General features: G+C 46.4%; 2 protein-coding genes across 3 annotated transcripts in view; one reads left to right on the top strand and one right to left on the bottom strand.

Moving 5' to 3' along the window:
* The window catches only part of HADHB (hydroxyacyl-CoA dehydrogenase trifunctional multienzyme complex subunit beta), a gene marked incomplete at both ends in the record, with an annotated part of 31,903 nt that extends 24,976 nt beyond the window's left edge, over positions 1–6,927 (top strand). Inside the window, 6 exons of one of the 2 annotated variants that reach the window (XM_081101326.1) lie at positions 1,133–1,212; positions 1,291–1,338; positions 2,487–2,574; positions 2,920–2,994; positions 3,541–3,705; positions 6,374–6,927. In XM_081101326.1, coding sequence (XP_080957452.1) covers positions 1,133–1,212; positions 1,291–1,338; positions 2,487–2,574; positions 2,920–2,994; positions 3,541–3,705; positions 6,374–6,409 — 492 coding nt within the window. Of the gene's footprint in view, positions 1–1,132; positions 1,213–1,290; positions 1,339–2,486; positions 2,575–2,919; positions 2,995–3,540; positions 3,754–6,373 lie in introns of those variants that run through there. The other variant, XM_081101325.1, reaches the window with a different exon arrangement.
* A 4,121-nt stretch (positions 6,928–11,048) lies between these two features.
* Positions 11,049–21,255, bottom strand: ADGRF3 (adhesion G protein-coupled receptor F3; the record flags this gene model as incomplete). Its single annotated transcript, XM_081101639.1, has 14 exons — positions 11,049–11,070; positions 11,885–11,940; positions 12,434–12,496; positions 12,584–12,625; positions 13,040–14,422; positions 15,279–15,458; positions 15,864–16,060; positions 16,231–16,374; positions 17,126–17,335; positions 17,824–18,045; positions 18,985–19,158; positions 19,599–19,739; positions 20,118–20,178; positions 21,172–21,255. 14 exons carry the CDS (start codon positions 21,253–21,255, stop codon positions 11,049–11,051), a joined length of 2,979 nt encoding a protein of 992 aa, XP_080957765.1.
* Positions 21,256–22,017: the final 762 nt, after the last annotated feature.

The raw sequence follows: 22,017 nt of genomic DNA, 5'->3' as shown, positions 1-22,017 counted from the left end.
TTGAAGCTGTCCCAGAGGCTCCTTACACTATCTTCATATTTTTGGATTCTTTTTACATTTTGCTTTTCCGGTTGGGTGTTTTTTGCTTCTTCGTATTTCAAATCTTTGACTTGATTCTTGCGATCCTCTGGTCTGCCGTTGGGAGTCTGTATAATATCCTTCATTTCAGTCAGTGTATGCTTAATTTCTAGTTGGTCCTTTATCACAACATCGAGGGTCTCACTAGATTTCTTAAGGGTCTCATTAAGTTTATCGGCGGTTTCTAGAAAATTCTTGAAAAACCTTAAAAGTGTGGTTTTGAACTCTATATCCAGTAGTTTGCTTTTCTCCATTTCTGTCATTTGTGTCCTGTTCCTTTGTCTCGGCATTTGTTATGCTTCGCTGTGTCAATAGAGTGGCTTTCTGTCAGGCTGTTATATCTATAGATATAGGTGGTAGAATGTGGTAGAAATTGTTTTTATTTTGCAAGCTCTACAGAGTAGTTTCTTTTTCTCTGGAATTTTGGTGTTTTTGTTTTTTAGCTCTTTTAAAGTCATGGTGAAGGGCTTTTTTCAGTGGTTCCTCTTTGTTCCTTAACTTCTCCGTTAGCAGTTGGGAAAAGGCACATGGGTGTGCTCATAGAGAGAAGGCCGTGGTTCTGATGCTCCTAGCCTGCCTCTTTCTGTTCTCCTGTTGGTTTGCCTGTTTTGGAAACTACTAGTTGAAGAATATCACCTAGAAGCTATAGGCAGGAAGCAGCTGAGAAACAGTCCAGAAAATGTAAAAATAAATAAGTAAATCAGATTGTTTTAATGCATAAAATTTATCATATTCTGTGCCCAAAGCAAAAACTTTTGGTTTAAGTTTATTATGAATACATTTTTCTAAATATGTATATATTTATACCTATTCTCTTTGCCTATTTTGGTAATTATAGTACTTTTTGAACATCTTCCAAAAATGGGTCAAACACTCTGTAATGTGGATGTTTGAATTGTGATTAATGATGAATAAAATGAAAAGGTTTTGTTATGTAGAATCACCATATAACTATAATTAGTTGGTAGATTCAGAAAAGGACATAGAAGAAGCTATAGAAAGACCTCCAGACAGGCTGAAGAATTTAACATTATTGTTCTGATTAACATTTTAGACTGATGGTGCATCTGCAATGCTGATTATGGCAGAGGACAAAGCTCTGGCCATGGGTTATAAGCCAAAGGCGTACTTGAGGTAAAGGAAATGTTTAAATAAATTACCTCTGGTTTCTTCATTTTATTACTGGGGCTAACCTCTCTGTTTTTTATCTAGGGATTTTGTGTATGTGTCTCAAGATCCAAAAGATCAACTGTTACTTGGGTAGGTGGCAGTGTATAAATCTTTGGACTATAATCAAAAGTATTTGATTACCCATATTTATTACACAGATTTTAAAGTATGTGAAGCGCTGAGTTCATAATTGGTTTGTGTGTTGGATTTTTTTTTTTTTTTTGTCTAAAGTTTTACATATGTCTCCTTTTTTCCCAATTGATCCCCCCTACCCCCCAGCCATTCCCACCCTGGCAAACCCCCACCGCCCCAGTGTCTGTGTCCATTGGCTATGCTAATATGCATGCATACAAGTCCTTTGGTTACTCTCTAACCACCCCCCCTTCCCCCGACTGTGTGTTAGATTTTAAAAAACAATAATAATCCTCTATATTGGTATATCATTTTATACTTGATCTTAACAAAAAGCCAAGAAGCAGTGTTGGTATATCACTTTATAGTTTTGAATTCTTTTCTACTTGTTCCTATAATTTCTTCTTATAGTTATATATATAGCTATATATACCTGTATAAGTATTTTTTCATATTGCTACATACTGTGCTGCGTAATCTTAAAAGAGCCTTTCATGAAAAGCCTCCTTGTTTTAGAAAACCCCCTCTCTCACAAGACTCTACCCAATTGGCCTCCATTATGTCCTTCAAACTAGCCATGTCCTTTCTATGCTTTGCCTTTTGAACTCTGTTCTAGCTCTTCACGTTATTAGTTCATCTTTCTCTTTCATTGTTTGTTTATTAGCCATTTCCCTGACCGGAATATAAACTGCATAGGGGTAGAGGCCAAGTCTATTTAGTGCACTGTTATATCCCCAGCACTTAATTACTGTTTGTACAGTAGAATCCATGGACCAGTGGAGACATGCTCATACCTATGTAAAACTCAATTTGGGGACTATGAAGGAGCTCTTAGGTTAAAAGTTAAAGTTTTAGCCCTGACCGGTTTGGCTCAGCGGATAGAGTGTCGGCCTGCGGACTGAAGGGTCCCAGGTTCGATTCCGGTCAAGGGCATGTACCTTGGTTGCGGGCACATCCCCAGTAGGGGGTATGCAGGAGGCAGCTGGTCTCTCATTGATGTTTTTAACTCTCAATCACTCTCCCTTCCTCTCTGTAAAAAATCAATAAAATATATTTAAAAAAAAAAAAGTTAAAGTTTTAACATACTGCTTATTTTTTCTTTTCAGACCAACATATGCTACTCCAAAAGTTCTAGAAAAGGCAGGATTAACACTGAAGGATATTGATGCTTTTGAATTTCATGAAGCTTTCTCAGTAAGTCATTTAAAAAACCGTAGTAATATAATGGTCATTGTGGGAGAGAGTAGGCGTGGTTTATAATATGAATAAAACGGAAGTGGAGCTTTATCTCTACGGTACCAACTTACACTGCTGGCAGGGGCGCCAGGCAGAGAATCCAGGGCCACATGGACAGTGTGGAAAGACCTACCTTTTGAGGCTATCCCTTAAAGGCCTTTCAAAAGTACCAAATTTTTTCTTTAGAAAATTTTCAGTGAAAACTGATTTAACAATTTGCTCAGTTTTAAATAACTCATGTGTAAAAGAAAGCCTCGAGAGACATTAATAACAAGGTCCTTATTGAATTCTTTTCCCTTCTAGGGTCAGATTTTGGCTAATTTTAAAGCCATGGATTCTGATTGGTTTGCACAAAACTACATGGGTAGAAAAACCAAGGTAAGTTTCTGATTAAAAATATGCTTGAAGGGGACATGTGTAATACTTTTAACAGTAAAGATTTAAAAAATAAAAATATGCTTGAATTTCCAAAGCACTTTAATATTTGGAGCTTAGTTACCTGACAGTAAAAGTATGAGGTGGATAGCTTCTCCGATGAAGAATTTAGTGCTTCATTAAATAATGTTTCTTAGCTGTAAAATATTCCTGGAAATTCTTTAGAAAAAATAAAAAGCAAAATGTTACGTTGTTTTTTTTTATTCTTCCCATTCTGATGTTAGATGAAAAAAGAAATACATAAATTTGGGGGTACTGAGATGAAATCTATGAAGACATTCCATCACAAAAAAATAAAAAGAAAAAGAAATGTACCCTCGGCTTTCACAATTGACCTAGAATTTTTCTTTTGCAGTAAAATAATTTGTGATGCATCTTGTTAGTTATTTTCCTCTAGTTCTGTTGCTTCTTATTACTAAGGGCCTGGCCTGATGCTTATCTTAAGTAAACTCATTTTTGTTATATCTGTGTCTGTTTTCATATGACCAGGTTGGAGCGCCCCCCTTGGAGAAGTTCAATAACTGGGGGGGATCGCTGTCCCTGGGACACCCATTTGGAGCCACTGGCTGTCGGTTGGTCATGGCAGCTGCCAACAGATTACGGAAGGAAGGAGGCCAGTTTGGTTTGGTGGCTGCGTGTGCCGCTGGAGGACAGGTATATCACAGCAGCCTGACAGGAGCTTCTAGAAAGTCCTTTTCTTGAAAACCAAACAAGCTCATCTAAGACTGTCTGATTGAGTTTATTTAGAAACACTCTTAGAACAATATTTCTGATGATAGGCCACCAGAAAAAAAGCAAGCTTTAATTCTGACAGTACTTTGGAAAGAAGATGCTATTTAAATCGAAGCTATTTTTTCCCTAAAGTAATGTCTACATTTTTTGTGTATAAAAGTAGTATGTGCTCATTATGACAATTACGGAAAATATAAAATATATATAGAAAAAAATTAGATCACTTGTCATTCCCTCCCCAGACATTCATTATTCACACTTTGATAGATTTTCTTCTTTAATAATAAAATTTTATTTATTTATCTAGTCACTTCTCTATATGAGACTTAGCTATAAAGTTTCTCCAAAGATAAACTATCTTTCTTGAGAACTGAATAATACCTTAATTGGATAATTAATTTACTTCTGGATAACTTAATTCTATTTAGCTGGGGGAAATGATATTATTCTACAGATTTTTTCTACCTGTTTTACTTGTAGTACAGAGGCAACTTCCTATCTGCTATAGCATTTCACTCGGAATAATATCCAAAAGGAAGGCTGCCTATAATCTTTTTTTAAAAACATGATCGAAACAGATTTGCTTTTCCTTCAGATTATAGAAACTTCCTGTTGCTGATCAAGATGAAGAAATAAGATATGTTAAAGTATAAACTTTTTACATTTGCAAGCCTTTATTTATGGCTTTTCCTCTGAGACTTTGAAGAATCGAGGAGTCAGTTATTTATAGATTGGAACATTTTAGACTTCATGATCAAAAGCGTTTTGTATTCTGTAACTTTTTTACCAAAAGCCATAGTCAGTTAGGACCAGAGCCCTCCCTCTTATCTTTCTGTGCCAGGCTTACCTGAGGAAGAGACTAGTGCACAGCACTGTGTGGAGTGCATAGTTCAAGTGTCCTTTGGTTTTCAGTATCTGTCCCCTAACTTCTTATCTCACAAGTAGAGTATGAATAACACAATACTAGATGCTTTTGTGGATGAACAAACCCTCTAGAAGTTTACAGTATAAGGAGAAAGATGATGCATCTTAGAAACTAAATTCGGCATTGTTTCATCCAGAGCAAATGAGTGAGATAAGCATGATTTGATCAGAGGAGGAATCCGTCCTTGTGAATCTAGAGCAGGGTTTCAGCTTCAGCAGCATGTAGAAACATTGTGGACCAGATAATTCTTTGTTGTGGGAAGTATGCTATGTGTTGTAGGATGTTTAGCATGGTCTCTACCCACTAGATAGCAGTAGCAACATCCCCTGCCCCATGTACACACAGTTGGGACAACCAAAAACATCTCCAGACATTGCTAAATGTCCTCTGGGAAGGGAAGGAGCAAAACGCCTCCAGTCGAGAACCACTGATGTAGAGCAATCTGAAAGATTGGGAACGTGAGACCAGTGCATTTTAAATAAAGCTGGAGAAGGAAATTTCTGCCTTATCATGAGCCCCTCAAGGGTAACGCCAGCTAGTCAAATCTTTCCATCCCTGTTCCTTTTTGTTTCCTTGTCCCTGTATCAAGGTACTTGGTTTGATTTGAATTACAGTGTGTAATAAATTGGGGACAGGCACCCTGTAGCAAAGCCTTGTACACACCGTGTGCAGCTTAGAAACAATAGTTTCTTAACAAGTATTGATGGGGATTGAACCAAGTAGCCCAGCAGTAGTTAGGCTATTAAGTGGTTTGATCCCAGTCCAACAATAGACTGGCTGTGATTATCAGATAGGATTTAGACTCATGAAATTATAAGTTTCTATGCATGATTTCAACTAGGGAGGTAACTAGTGCACAGCACCATGCATAGTGCTGGAGAAGGGGTTTTCTACCTTCTTACCTTGTGGGCCCTTCACCTGAGTAGGACAGGGACGAAGAGTCTTTGGATCCATCTAGAACTGGTTTCAAATCCTGGCCCTATTATTTTATAGTGTTGTAGATTTATTTATTTTTTAAAATATATATTTGTATTTATTTCAGAGAGGAAGGGAGAAGGAGAGAGAGAAACATCAATGATCCCCTGGGGATTGAGCCCGCAACCTGGGCACATGCCCTGACCGGGAACCAAACCCTGACCTCCTGGTTCATAGATTGACACCCAACCGCTGAGCCATGCCGGCCAGACAGTGTTGTAGATTTAGATGAGCAACTTAACCTTTCAAAGCCTCAGTTTTCTAATCTAGAAATTTACTGTTGTTGGCATTCATTGTATTATGTTTATTTTTATACAGCTAAAAACCTCTGTGGCTTCTTATTTTAATAGCAGTCACTTATGGAGCATCTACTAGGAATCAGACTCTACTAGACAGACTCTGATGTGTGTATGTGTACATGTATATATGTATGTATGTACAGAATTGTGTGTGTGTGTGTATTATATGCTATCTAATTTAATGCTTACAAAAACACTAGGAAGTAGACAGCATGATCCATTCTATAGATGAACTTGAGGTTCAGAATGGCTATCCCAAGATTGCCCGGCATTTAAATGGCAGAGCCAACCTCAAACTCCAAAGCCTGTACTTTTCCCATCGTTCTCTGCTGCCTCTGTACGGCTGGATTTATTGTTCATTTCTCTAACTGAACTTATTCTTCCTTCACAGGGCCATGCTATGATAGTGGAAGCTTATCCAAAATAATAGATCAAGAAGCAGCGACCTGGAGTTTTTGTGCGACACTCAACATGAGGCAATGCCATTTCAATGCATTACTGAATGACACCTAGAGTTCCTAGCTCCTCTTAAGAAAACAAAATTTGTGGCCTTCTGTTAAGTGCTTTGCAATTAAGCCTTGCCAGTGCTCTGAGCTTTCCAGTAATATGGCTTATACTCCTTCAGGGATTTCTTAATCACCAGACTCTAACACGGGATATATTTAAGCATTTGTTTTTGGGCCGTGTTTTCATTAAAGACTGAACAAGTGGTAATTTGGAAAAGAGGTTAGTTAAGATTTGGAATCATTTTTGTAACATTTGCAAATTATACTCATTCCTATTCCTAAAGCTAAGTGTTTTCTATAAAATACCAATGTGCCTATATTGACTTAATTATGGAAAGATAATTCAGAATATAAACATGACTGAAAACTTACAGTAAATGTTCAGGTACTTTAAATACTATGTTGGTTAACCTTAATAAAGTGGAGAGGTATTGGAGAACTGTTTGCCTTATTTTTTATTGAGAAAAAAGTTGGTTTTCTTGGCTTAGGGGCAGATTTTTGCCTTTGATTCCTCATTTGTAACTTCTAACTATTTCAGTCAACCATGAGGCTGTTAGGAACATAAAGAGGATTCTACTTTAGAATAATACCCCCCACCCCCACCCCATTGCTGAATTGAAGTAAATTTATTTCACTATTAGGAGATACTTCTGTTTGCCAGGATTTAAGTAAAGTGAAAAGAAATTTTAAATTTTCGATCAACATCCTAAAAATCCTTTGTTTTTTGACAACCAAACTACACTAAATAACATGTATACTAGTGCTTTAAAGGAGCAAAAATCTAAATTGCAACCTTTATGTGAATGTTGCTTAGGTCTATGAAAGTCACTGGCAATCAGAGGCATCCTCTAGTGCAGGGACGGATTGGGCAAGGGAGTAAGTGCGGACCTCTTAAAAGAGCATTTAAGCCCTAACCGGTTTGGCTCAGTGGATAGAGCGTCAGCCAGTGGACTGAAGGGACCCAGGTTCGATTCTGGTCAAGGGCATGTGTACCTTGCTTGCAGGCACATACCCAGTAGGGAGTGTGCAAGAGGCAGCTGATCAATGTTTCTCTCTCATTGATGTTTCTAACTCTCTATCCCTCTCCTTACTCTCTGTAAAAAAAATCAATAAAATATATTTTAAAAAAAAAGAGCATTTAAGAGTTCCAGCATCATTCCCCCTGTGATTTCATTGGTAATTTCAACATAATGTGAAATTTTATTACTGAAAACCTTTATATTTACATACATATTGCAAAAATCAACTATAAATAAGTTAAATATAAAAAACGTATTAAAATTTAGAAAAAAAATACCATTATGACCTTAGATTGGGATTTTTTTTTTCTGTTTAAAACAATTGGACCTCTTTTATTTTTAAAATTTATCTTTATTGTTGAAAGTATTAGTGATATTTTCCTCATTAACCCCCTCGGCCCTCCCACCCCTGGAGGATTTCTTAAGACATTCAAGTGCTATCATAAAAGAGCTATAAATGTCAAATCAAAACTTTCGTATTGTATAAGATGGAGTGGAAAGACAAGCCAGAAATGGGGCAAAGATAATGATGTACCTTATGAAAGATGTATCTTATGAAAGATATATCTCATATATATATATATATATATATATATATATATATATGTCATATATGATACAGATGTAGCTTACAAAGGATACAGGATATATAGAGAATTATTTTATGGAACGCTTCATGAATGTGTGTGTCATCCTTGCTCAGGGGCCGTGTTAATCTCTATTGTTCCAATTTTAGTATATGTGCTGCTGAAGCAAGCACTAGAAAGAATTCTTATAATCAATAAGAAAGATAACGCAGTAAAAAATGACAAAAGATATTAACAGGTATTTTTTGAAAATGTACAAATGGAGAATAAACATGAAAAAATTCTCATTGGTAATTTAGAAAAACCAAATTAAGGTCATAATAAGATATCATTTTATGCCTACCAGACCAGCAAAAATGAATAAGACGAAGACTAGCAAGTGTTGGTGAGGATGTGGAACAATGGGAACTTTTATACACTGCTGGTGAGAATGCAAATCGATACAACACTTGGGAAAACAGTCTGGCACTGGCTTGTACATTTGACTATAACACATCGTCTATAACCCAGCATTTCTACTCTTAGGTATCTTTCCTACAGAACTTCGCACATGACTAGTAGTAGGAGATAGCAGCAAAATATTGTAAATAATGTTCACGGACAGGCAAGTTTCAAAAACAAGCAAAACTAAGTACATTCCTGGGATTAATTCGTAAAGAATTCCAAATAATATATGCAGACACCATGCTCAAGTAGGGAGCATGTTTCTCCCTACTTGAATGTGGGCTGGACTCAGTCACCCAATTCCAGTGACTAGAGTGTGAAAAGGAAAACAAGTTACCCCATAGTGGAGAAACATGGCAAGCACCAGCTTAACTGAGTGCCTAGGTCAGCGATGGTGAACCTATGACACGCGTGTCAGCGGTGACACGCAAACTCATTTTTTTGGTTGATTTTTCTTTGTTAAATGGCATTTAAATATATAAAATAAATATCAAAAATATAAGTCTTTGTTTTACTATGGTTGCAAATATCAAAAAATTTCTATATGTGACACGGCACCAGAGTTAAGTTAGGGTTTTTCAAAATGCTGACACGCCGAGCTCAAAAGGTTCGCCATCACTGTCCTAGGTCAACATTATCAGCGCCGTCATGTGCTATGGCATACCCCCTGGTATGATGCAATCAAGGGGCTGTTTCACCTCAGTGGTCTTCTCTCCAAATACCTCCAACCCAGTTGAATCATGAGAAAACGTCTTGACCTTACTCAGAACAACCCAAGGTCATGAAAAGAAAGAATGCTGAGAACCAGTCACACACCAGAGGGGGCTAAGGAGACATGACAATTAAATGTGAAGTTTCTTGGGCTGTATTCTGAACTAGAAAATGGACATTAATGGAAAAGCTGATGAAATCTGAATAAATCTGGAGTTAATAGTTTTTTTGGGTTTTTTTTTTAAAGCCTCACATGTATGGTCAAATTATTTTTTGACAAGACGGTCAAAACTAACGAGGTAAGAACAGTTGTCAACAAGTCATGCTGGGAAAGTTGTATATCCACCTGCAAAAGAATGAAGTTGGACTCCCACCTTTCACCATATCCAAAAATTAGCTCAAAATGGATCAAAGACCTAAATGTAAGAGTTAAACTTATATAACTCTTAAAAGAAAATGGGAAAAGCTACATGACATCAGAATTGTTGGACATGACACCAAAAACACGGGAAAGAAAGGAAGAAAATAAAAATTAAAAATTGCATCAAAGGATGGAGTGAAAAGGCAACCTTTGGAATAGAAAATATTTGCAAATCATATATTCAATAAGGGGTTAATATCCAGAATATATAAAGAAAACCTACAATTTAACAACCTGAAAAAAAACTCAATTTTCAAATGGGCAAGGAATTTGAATAGACATTTCTTCTAAGAAGATAACTTTCTAGTAATGGAATTGCCTCTAAATCTCAGAGTTACTTCCAGTGCCTTTTTAAGTCCATTGTGGGGGTTTTTTTTGTTTGTTTTTTTATGAGAGAGCCAAGTGAACAAAGGCTTCATGTCATTTCATTTATGGATTCTAAAATGTTTTTACACTTTACAGCAAAGCATAGATTGAGTATGTGCAATTGTTTGAGAAGGAAAATGAAAACATTTCTACAAAGCATACTCAGAAAAGGAGTCTCTGCTGCTTTTAAAGTGTAATATTTGAATTATTTTAAAAATTTATAATTCAATCAAGATTGTAAATACTAATGAAGTGATAGTGACATTGAGACATGTTACCGGGAAACCAGCAAGGCAAAGTCTTCACTGTTTCAGTGGCTGCCTGCCTCCCTGGGGGCTGAAACAGAACCGAGGCATAGAAACACCGCAACTGTCCTGGTGAGTTGGTATCTTCTATTGGAAGAATAATCGAATCTACTTTGGCCAGATTATACACAAAACATTCACGCACGCAAAAAACATGCACACAAATAATGTTTATTTAAAAATGTGTTCAACAGCATGTGGTACTCATTTTTTTCCCCAGCAGAAAATGTCCCTATTCCATTTTATAAAAATATTCATGAAATTTGTAATTTACACATTCATTTATCAACATTTTTTTTCATTTACCTAGTTTAACATTTTTTCTGAATCCTGTCATTACCGCTTGTGAATTCCATACATTAATTCCGCTTGATGTCTTGTTGTCTCCTAGAGGCTTTTCTGAAATCTTTCTTCTCTATGTCTAGTCTTAGCTTGATCCTGCCACTTTTAAATGTGTTTCATCTTGTCTTCGTAATTTGTGGCAGTCTGTGATACCTTTCTCTCTAAAATTTCTTGTGCTTTCTTACAAATATGCTCAAATCAGTGACTTTTTGTATACATGTGTATATGTACAAAAATTTTATATTAATATTTTTAAAAGTTAAAGAAGGAGGTCTCATTAACTTCACTTTTCCTAAACTTTGAAAATAAGCAAACCAAATTCTGCCCTTCACCTCTAATGTTCGGAAGATCAGAGTTCCTGTCAATTAAGTCATCTTTTCTTCATAACTGTAGAGAAGAAATAATCAGAAATCACTGACTAGTTCAAACCATTTTTATCAACGATATCTGTAACATAAACAGTTGACTAGTTAAAAATTGGTTGAGACAGTTTTACTTGCAATTATTTTGAACTTTGTTATCTTCATTATTTTTCCAGCAAAGGCAGCTTTGTTCATTTGATAGCTTCAACTAGTTTTTCCTGCTCTTCTTGCTTGGGTAGTGTAGGGGTGGGGACAGATGAGTACAAGAGAAATGAGTGTGACTAATGGGAGCATAGCCTGTCTTTTGGGAGGGCTGAATTCTGGGAGCGGGGAAGGGTGCAGGGCATTGGACGAAGGCCCATCCTGGTGGATTCAAGCACACACCCTACGCTCCCCTGGAGGAACACGGGTCCTGTGTGTGGTCTCTCAAAGCTCTTGCCTTCCCCACCAGAGCGTGCCCTGTCGCCAGGGCTGGTGGGAGGAGACCTTGCCCACTTTTGCAGATTGCCCTCCCTTCTGGACACCACGCTCACCAATGGCAATTCCTTGAAAACAAGGATTTTTCAGGATAATTAAACATTTGATAGTGTGAGAGGGAATCTTCAGGGTGAACTGAGGCAGGGGTTGTTGGTGGTCAAACTCCCTGGAGCTTTCTGGGAAAGCAATAGTAGATGCCACAATTTCTGCTCTACGGCCTTCACCTTCCTAGCTCGTCTAGAAACATCCACCCTGGCAAAGTCTGTTCCCCTCCCTTTGGGCTGGAGCAGGTGTGGGGGGCTTTCTGTCAAGAGCTTGGCCAGGAAGCCGCTTACTCTGTTCCCAAGACACTCCATCCTCACCTGGCATTGTCACTTCTCCCTCTGCTGGGTTCCGGGAGGTGGCTTTCATTTGTGGCCTGGGAAGGGGCGGAAAGGCCCAATTGCAGGGCGATGATTATGATTGCTGACTCTCCTTTAACAAGGTTGTGTCCCTTTTCACACCCTCACCTGCCCTCCTGCCGGGATCACAGTAATCCTAGGAACTTTGCTCTCAGCGACAGTGATGCCCATGCACACCCATCCTAGCTTTTCCCTTCACATAGCGACGGGAGGCAGATTTTCAGATGGAGAAACCAGGGACGAGAGAGTCACCAGGCGTCCAGGTTATAATCAGGGGCCCAAGAACCTGACTTTTCTGACAGGGCTGCTGTCTGCATTGTGGAGAGCTTGAACCCGGAACCATGCTCAATCTAGAAAACAACCCCATCTTCTCTCAGCTCCTAGTTGTGCCCATCTCCTCTAGGTAGGCTGCGGGCCTCCTGCTTCTGACCTGCTCTCCGGGGCGGTGGTGTGCGGCGGGGGGGGGGGGGGGGGGAGGTGGGGGCAGCTAGAACTAAGGATTTGACTCACCAAGGAGATGGTGGAGTTGGGGGGCTGGGCACAGCCGAAGCGTTTGAGTAAAGCCTCTTGTACCTGCAGGAGAGAGAAATGCCTGGCTATGGCAGCCAAAGTCCCTGCCTTCGGATGTGAGTCAGGCGGGGATTCGGTGGGCAGACTCACTTTCTTGTCCATCAGGCAGCCAAACAGCAAAATGAAGACCCCCTGAAAAGAGGGATATGGGGATGAGTGAGTCAGCGAGGAAGGGATCAGCCGTTCCTCTCCTCTTCGTGCCCCTCCCTCCTCTTGTCCATCGGTGCTGAGGCCCCCCTCGGGCTCTGTACCTCAGCACCATTGCTGTGCGGGGCCGTTCAGTGCTTTTCTTACTGCGCACGGTGCAGAGGATGGGGAACCTACAATCCCCCGACTTCTCTGGCAAAACCAGACATTATTTTACAGATAAGAAAACCAAAGCTCAGAGAGGTTTGTCCCAAGTTATCCAGCGAGGAGGAGCTGGGATCCAAACCTCCGCCTTCTAAGACTCCCCAGCTATGTTTCTTCTGCCCCATCATGATGCCACCGAGAAGGGAGTGGCCGTGACTTAGAGCATCTAGAATGGCAGCGAGCACAGCCACTCACCTGGCAGGTGTTGAGAATCGTGAAGATGTAGTGAGGGACCACGGAGACTTCCTCGAGCAGAGTGGCCAGGCCCAGCCCCCAGGTGAGGCCGAAGATGGGTGTGAGAATGAGCAGGGCTTTCATCACCCCCAGAAGGGCCTGGCGCTTCTCCGCCTGGGGTCCCTCTGACAGCGACGGTCTCAACAGCTTCAGCATGGCCATGGCTAGTACCAGCCCGTTGAGGCCCACGATGACCAGCACCGGCCCCACGAAGGTGTAGCGCGCCCCTCCCTTCCCATCCAACCAGCACACCCCCTCCTCCAGGTATTGCCCTCGGGGTAGGTAGAGGCCCAGGGCGGCCCCTGCAAACCCCATCGGGAACAGGTAGCCGAGAACCACCATCAGGGAGAGGACTCGGCGCTTGGACAGCTGATGGAAGACAAAAAGCAACTGGTGGGCCAACATCAGGGCCTGAGCCAGCATCCAGAAAAAGGTGGCCAGGTAGAGGAAATGACAGAGGAAGGCAGCAGCCAGGCAGAGTGGGCTGCGGGGCCCCGGAGGAAGCAGGGGGGCTCCCAGGAAGCAGGTGTCCGCGGCCAGCAGGCAGAGCACCACGTTGAGCAGGGCTGCGTGGCGCAAGTAGGCAAGTTTGTTCCGTACTACGACTCTCCACACCAGCCTGTACACGCCCAGGCACACAAGCAGCGCCAGAATGGAGGCCCCCAAGCCCACCTGACTCAGCAGCTCCAGGGTGGGGTTTCCTGGAACAGTGTGTCGGGACATGAGGATGGAGAAGGCAGTGAGATGCCGACAGATGCACTGAGTGGTGGCGCTGGCATTGGCTGCCTGCACCTGGCACCCTTCACCTGACCAGCCCCCGCTGCCCTGGAAAAGATGGTGATCCCAGAAGACACAGTGAAAGGGGTTATCTCTGTCCCCAAAGTCCATGGTGACTTCTCCCTGGTTGAAGGCCTGGCCACCTGCCATGATGGAGATGGAGAGGACCAGACCGGGAGTGGCGTAGAGGGAGTCCCCCAGCTCTTGTCCATAGTTTGAGGGTAGGAGGTGGTCCAGTTTTCGCAGCACCAGGCTAGTAATCGTGATGTTACTATTGCTAGTGTCCAGTGGGGCCAGTGAGCGTCTGGGAATCTGTGCCCAGAGTGGGGGCTGAGTGGAGAAGGAGACTCTGTAGTCAGCAGGAACTGTGGGTGTGAGGAGCTGGGTCTGCAGCTGCACACTGGGCAGGCTGAAGGAGAAGGGGTGATCCTGTGGGCACAGGCTGTGTGCCAGGGTCTCCACTGCCAGCAGGAGATCGGAGGCTGCCGAGGGCTTCTGGGCCTGGGCTGGGGTCCACAGAGAACTGGTGTCCATGTCTAGGACCTTGTCCGTGGTTTTCAGGAGAGCCTGTGGCACCCAACAGAGAGATGAGGCCTCGCTGCTAGTACCCACAGCACTGAGCTGGGGCACCGGGAACTACAGATCCCCAAACCTACCTTTCCTCGTTCACTGCAAGGCTCAAGGTTAGAGAGAAAGGGGAGAAGACAGGACTATGAGGGGAGAGTTTCTGTACCGGAAGAATGGGGGCTGTTCAGCTAACCACTGGGACATCTTCAACACTGTGGTCTCCTGAAGCACATTCTACCCCTCTGACAACCCTTCTTCCCCCTCCATCCCTTGGGGGTCATCAAGGCCCTAAGGGGGCCCCTCTTCAATTTCTTGACCCCTACCCGTCTGCAAGCTAGGAATGGTGGTAGAGGCACCATGTTCAAATCAGAGCCATGTGCATGTCTGTATACCAACATGTGACACATATTCCCAGACATGGAAGAGTGTGTAGTGTCATAACTCCTAGTTATTCTTTTGTCTGTGGCCTACGGGTCACCAGTTGATGCCTATACTGAGAGCTGGCTTGGGGAGTGAAGCAAAGCCAACTGTGTTAGAGTTTCTTCATGTAGGTATTGTGTGTGCACATATGTGTGCACGGGGGATTCACATCACATCCACATGTCTGCATGTGAATGCAATGTACGCCTCTGAACTCATGTCTACCTACCCCTTCCTACCAGCATCGAACCTCCACATTCCATGGCCTTAGAGACTGGTGTCCAAAGAGGAGAGACGGACCCCAGGAGCAGACACTGCACTCTAGAGAGGTCTGTCATGTGACAGCCCACGGTGATGTCAGAGGACAGAGTGCCAATGACGAAGAGCTTCTACCTCCTCCACCCAGCTGGCTCCTGCTGTGGCTCAGAGAGCTTACCTCCAGGGCACTGCGGCGAAGTGGTATTCCGGTGTCTGCCACCACCTTGGCCAGGAATGTCATGGTGCCCAGCAGTGCCAATAAGTCAGAGGGTGAGCTCACCACCTCTGTCTGCTCCAGCAGCTGTGCCAGGCTCTGTGGCACCTCTTCGGCAGGCCAGCCCTGGCCGGCCCACAGCAGCTGATCCAGACAGGACAGGGTGGGGTGGGATGGGGGTGGGGGTGAAGAATGCCAGTCCTCAGGAGAAAGGGGTCACTTCCCCCCCATCCAGTCCTTCCTCCAGGTAGCCACATCCCTTCCCAGGGGATCAGGAAGCAGAGAGCGGAGTGAGCCATGTGGAAGGAGCTGACACCAATGTTAGGGGATGGGCCCTTGCCAGATTCAGGTTTGAGACTGGCACACTCCCGCCATGAGAGTCCTGGCCACTCTAAGCCCCCACACCCACTTCCGGGCCCTGCTAGGGATCCCGTTCAGAGAAGCTGAACCACCTCTGGGCCTCAGGAGGAGGGACTCTGGGCTGGTCCTGCGTGAGGAAGGGCGGTTCGTGGAGGCCGTGGCATGTGGGCAGCAGGGCCAGAGCTGTACCTGGGCTCTCCGAAGCAAGGCCAGCAGCCTGGTGTCTGTGCAGCTGCTGTGGATGGGCCCCCAGGCCCCGTCAGGCCCACAAGTCCTCTTCACCACGCCCGTCCTGTTCGCGGGACAGGGGGCCTGTGCCACATGGCCAGCCTTGGTGACATTCCAGGCAACAATTGCAGAGTCCTCAGGGCAGGTAGTGTCTCCATCTGAAGAATGATGTCAGGGACGGCTCAGCAACCGCAGTCTCTCCCAAGGCTTTCCTTGGGCAGAAACCACGCAGGCTCTGGAGGCTGGCCCCGTGTCGGGAAATGCCGAGGGGGCGCTCCCAGGGCAAGCAGGTGAGGGGTGGGCCAGCCGGACCGTAAGCCCCACGTACCCTGGATGATGGTGACAGAGACGGGGACCCTGAGAGGAGTCAGTCCTGGGCTCTGCAGGTCACAAGTGTATGTGATGTCAGCTGCAGGGCAGTGCTGAGTGGCCAGCACGAGGCACTGGTCGCCTGGTGTGTTGAATAAGGAGGCTGAGGGTGAGATGAGAGAAGGGAGCTGTCACAGGCCAGGAAGAGACCCAGACCCAGCAGGCCCAGATCTGTCGTGTCAGCGTTTCTAGCGATTTCAGAAGTCGATGCAGCAGGGGAAGAGCAGAGGGGTACGAGGGCACCCAATTGCCCAAGGCAGAGCTCAGATTCTGGGGAAGGACACTGGGGGCCGCTAACTCGCCCGGGGACTTGAAGCCACAGAATGAACTGTCATCAGATGACCCTCACAGAGTGTATTGCGAGCGTTTAAGGAGCTTGTGTGGAGAAGGGCATTTCGTAGTGGTGGCTGCCGCTGTATTCATAGAACTGGCATTGCTCCGTAGCCGAGATTTTCAACTGGTGTGCCGCAGGGATTTTAAAACATGCAATACCCGACTATTTAATCAGGGGCACTGACCTCTTTTCTCTTAGACTGTCAAATAAAAAAAATGACAACCACCAACACCATAGTCACCGGGTGTGAATGAATAAAAATTATACCTATTTTTTAAAATCAGACCGGCAAAATATATCCTGTATTTTTTTGGTGTGCCACAGAACTTTGGGGACTAGTTTATGTGCCATGGGATGGAAAAGGTTGGAAATGACTGCCCTATCGGGCAAACACAGTGCTGGAGTTGGGCCTAGAACTCCCAGGTGGAACTGCAGCCTCTGCTTCTGCTGAGTTGGAGAGCCGGCTGCCTGGCGGAGCGCTGCCCCTCTCCCCTGCCCCTGCCAGCCGGCCCTTTCGTACCTTCGCTGCCCTCTCCAGGGCTCCAGGAAGCCATGTAGCCCAGGGGTGTGTAGGGGATGCAGCAGCTCAGCTGGAAGCGCGGGGAGGTGGCACAGGAGACGGAGAGCCGGTCTGGAAGCCGAGCCACGTCTGTCGCCTGCAGGGGCACCCTCACCAACTGGTACAGCTCCCACCGGAATCCCTGGGCCTCGAAGCAGCACATGTACTCACCTGCAGACATACACACACCTGCCGTGGCTCCGGGCTCCTCCGGCCCCCACCTGCACCACAGAAGCTCTGCTGTTCCCAAGCTACAACCTAGGGTGGCCATCTTGGACTAGCTTCTGCTAACGTCAGCAAGAAAGACCCCTGCCCGCAAAGGGATTCCTGGGCGGGAAGAGGTCTGGAGAGGAGGCCCCTGACCCTTTCTGATGAGCCGGTCGCCATGAATTCCAAAGTGCACCTCCCTCCTTCCCTCCAGGAGATGCCCTTCCTGCACCATCCCTGCCATTTCACCAGCTGGAAGAAAAGCACTCATCTGTTCTCAGTTAAAACGGAGACCCTACTTTCAGCACTCTTCCTTCACAAATGTCCATGTCAACGGGCCTCTTCCCCATTATGTCCCAGAATGAATAGACGGAAAGGGAGAAGAGGAGGAGGAAAGAGAAGGGAGGAGGAGTGAAGGGGAAGAGAGGCGGAGGGAAGAACAGGCTGGCTACCTTCCCACTCGTGTGAGACGTTGCGGATGCTGAGGACAGCCTGGCCCTGGCTCGACGTCAGGGACACCTGTGTCCCCGGCTGCAGAGGGATGGGCCCGGGGCTCCCCGTGTGCCGCCGCAGGAACCAGTTCAGGCTGGTGGTCTCCTGGCTCGTGTGGAGGGTCAGGTTCAGCGTGTGGCCAGGCACCTGCAGCCAGGAGTCCAGGCTCAGGCTGCCCGGGACTGCAGGGAGGCAAGAGACAGGGGTCTGCGGCAGGAACTTGAACTTGTGGGCTGACGTGCAGCGACGCTGAAACGCTTCTCCATCATTTTTATTGAATGATTGATTGATTGTGTTGACAGTATTACAGATGTATCCTATTTTCTCCCTTTTTGCCCGCCTCCACCCAAGCCCAGCCTCACCCAGGCCTTCCCCATACTATTGTCTATTCCATACGTGATGCATATATACACATATGTTCTTGGGTTAAGCTCTTCCTGTCCCGTCCCCCTCCCCCTACCGGCTTCTCCGGCTTCTGAAGCCCATCCCTCCTCTCTCCCTCCCCACCTAGCATTTTTTTAAAAAATATATTTTATTGATTTTTTACAGAGAGGAAGGGAGAGGGGCAGAGAGGTAGAGGAAGGGAGAGGGGTAGAGAGTTAGAAACATCGATGAGAGAAACATCGACCAGCTGCCTCCTGCACACCCCCCACTGGGGATGTGCCCGCAACCAAGGTACATGCCCTTGACTAGAATCGAACCTGGGACCCTTCAGTCCGCAGGCCGACGCTCTATCCATTGAGCCAAACAGGTTAGGGCCCACCTAGCATTTTTTATTTTGCTTTGTCCCTGGAGGAGTGTGGCTGCCGCCTGGAAGACCCCATCTGTCATTGGGAACCAAACAGGGAACCTTGTTGGCCGATGACTGCCCCTCCCCCAGCGAGGAAGGTTTCTCTCCTTGTCGGTTTGTCTCCAGGGCCCTGCCTGCCGTTCATGAGCCTCACTCCTCAGGACCCAAGCTCGGGCCCCTGATCTGCGGTGATGGCTGGAGACTTCTCCCAACCCGAGGGGCCGCTGGGCTTGGGCCAGCTGGCAGAAATGCAGAGTCAGAGAGGAAAAACACACAGAGCAAGCTCCTTTCACTTGGGCCCATTGCTCTTCAAGTTCTCAACTCTCCTCACCAGGTGGCAGCACCTGGCAGTACCCAGCTTCAGGAGGGCTCAAGACCAGGCAGCCGCAGGGCCGGTGGTTGTGGGGGGGCTGGCAGAGCTGGTGACGGGAGCAGATGCTGGCGTTCCACTGGTATCCAGACAGGCAGGCACAATAGGTAAGCCCATCCGGCTTGACATTACACTCTGCAACAGAGGGGAGGGGAAGGAGAAGGGGGCAGGCTTCTGGGGAAGCCAGCTCGGCAGGATCCACAACTGCCTGATGCCTGAGAGGCTCTGGGGCTGGGTGTCCGGAATAATCCCCAAGTCACAGGCCCCTCAGCCACACCCACCCACCTGGGACTGCCTCCTCAGCCAGGTTTCAAAGCATCAGGGGTGGGTGGAGAAGTCTAGGCCCACCGCTGTCTGTGCCTTGGGCCCCCATTTAGAAGATGGAGCAGGAGGCGCAGGGTCTGTCTGGTGGGAGGTGAGGGGGAGCTGGGCCATGCAGACCCTCCAGGAAACAGGGAGCGTCTCAGGCCAGGGGCTGCGGGAGGGGTGGGCACCCACGTCCCCTTCACTCTGAGCCCTGCCCGTGCAGGGGGTGCAGGGCCGGCAGAGGCAGGAGGCGGGGGAACTTCCCCTACCTGTCGTGAGGCTGAGGCCAGCGAGAGTTCCCGGGGAAGAGGAAGCAGAGGCAGGGGGCAGAGGCAGGGGCCTGGAGAGTGCTGCTGGCCAGCCCCCATGTGAGAAGACCAGCTGGACATGGACCGAGAGCAGGGCTGATTCTGCAGGAGAAGCAGGGCGGCTGGAGAGGGAGGCAGCAAGGCCAGGGGCCAGCTCCCCTTTGCATCCCGCACTGAGCTGGTCTCTGCCAAGAACCCGCAGCAGATCACACCTCCCACAGCCCGTCGAGGCACAGCCAGGACTCGGGGATATACCGCCTCATTTAGCTATGAAACATGTTTTATGTCACCCTCCCAACAACCCCATTTAAAGATGATTTTCTCCAGGCCGCACAGCTAGAGAGGCAGCGTAGGTACCTACCTGACCAGCTCAGACCCAGTCCTCTCTCTTTACCCCACTTGCCAACCCCTCCTGGCCTCTTCCAGGCCTCTCTCGCCTCATTTCCTGCTCCCTCGCTGCCTCCTCCTCCGTCCACTCACCACCTGCTCCGCTCTCTTGGTCCAGCTGCTGCCCAGTTTCCCCTCCTGCCTGACTGGGTCCCTAGGACAGAGCAAAGAGGAGAGGCTTCCTAGGAGAGGCTGACCCCTCTCTGAGGGACACTTCCTTCTCCAAGTGGCTCAGGGGCCGCCTGGCTGTGCTGGCAGGATACAGTCCCTTTGGGGGTCCTCGTTTTCCTGGAATTAAGCGGGACATCGGGAGGAGAAAGTAGGCTGTGGCAGGAGGTGCGAGGGATGCAGCCTCAGGGACCTGCCAGGGCCGGAACCCAGGAGCCAGGCACACCCCAGAGAGTCAACATGCTTTGCTTAATTCTTTCCTGAGTTTGCCTGTCCCTGGGCCTCTGGGCTAACTGAAATGGCTGGGTCTGGGGCTCCAGGGGGCGGGCTGGGCAGAGCTGGCTGGGCCCAGAGGCTCGGGCTTCCATTCCCTCCCTAAGAATTGCCACTGGGGTGGCAGAGGCAGCATCTTCCCTCAGTCTCTGGTTCCTGTAAATTATTCCTCACCGACTCCTGCTTTGCTCAAAATTTTATATGTATGTGGATATCTACCTAAAAACAGATATGGATAGAGACAAGGAGACACACACACACACACAGAGAGAGAGAGAGAGAGAGAGAGAGAGAGAGAGAGAGAGAGAGAGAGAGAGAGAGAAAACCTCCTGGGAGCAAACAAAGATGAGAAAGTACGAATCTACACTCAGCCATCTTTCCCAGGTTCTCTCCTGTCCTCTATGCCAGTGGGTCCCAAATCTGGAAAGTTTTTCTTTTCATTTTCAAAATTGTAAGCTTGACTGGAACAGCCTTTATCCAGAGTGGGCAGGCATCACTGGAGTTCACAGGGACTCAAACAGAGAAACACAGCCATCCCGCACTCCGGAATGGAAGATGGAGGTCCCGGAGACCCGATAACCAGCCAGATCGCCAGCCCTTTCCCCTCCACCTGCCATTTCACCCCACTCCTCGCTGCCTCTCACACCCAGGGGTCCCCAGTGTTGCCTCTGCACTTTCCCAGGGTCCTTACCCCAGTCTTACTCACAGGTTGGGCTGCTCGGGCCACTGGTGGCCCCACGAGGGGGAGAGTCACGGCCAGGAGTAGCACGGGGGCCGCCGAACAGACCATGGCTCAGTGAAGCAGTCCTCAAGAGCCCTCCCTCTGCTGCATGATGCAAATTTCCTCCGAGAAGAGCTGGCCCGACGGTGCGCAGACGGGAAGGGAGGGAAGAGTGGAAGGGAGCCAGGGCTGACTGTGCAGAGGAAGTGCTGCCGCCCGTGGCGGAGACAAATGGGCATCCAGGTCACTGTGGGGCCACCTGGAGCCCCCGTGCCCCCGTGAGAGGAGTCTGTCCAGATTGCCCCTGGGGTCTGGGCCAAGGACTCGGCGAGCAGGAGAGGACTTAGGGGTCCTAGATCACAGCCAGCAATGTGTCGCTAAGTCAAGTTTGGTCACGTCTCCAAGGATCTAGGCCAGTGATGGCGAACCTTTTGAGCTCGGCGTGTCAGCATTTTGAAAAACCCTAACTTCACTCTGGTGCCGTGTCACATATAGAAATTTTTTGATATTTGCAACCATAGTAAAACAAAGACTTATATTTTTGATATTTATTTTATATATTTAAATGCCATTTAACACAGAAAAATCAACCAAAAAAATGAGTTCGCGTGTCACCGCTGACACGCGTGTCATAGGCTCACCATTACTGATCTAGGAGATCTGGGTTGTTCTGAAACTCCCAGGAAGAGGGATCATTGAGCACAGAGTCAAGGTTAGAAAAGACAAACGTTAGAGCTGATTGTTATCTTCAAATAACTTCCAGATAGACTAGAAACAGAAGTGTATCAAAAATCTGGAAAAATACTAGGAAAAAGTATCAAGTAATTTCAC

This window comes from Myotis nattereri (assembly GCF_964212035.1).
Source record: "Myotis nattereri genome assembly, chromosome: 10".
NCBI classification, from domain to species: Eukaryota; Metazoa; Chordata; class Mammalia; order Chiroptera; family Vespertilionidae; genus Myotis; species Myotis nattereri.
Note: the sequence above shows the minus strand (reverse complement) of the source record. Positions and strands in the feature narration are given on the sequence as shown.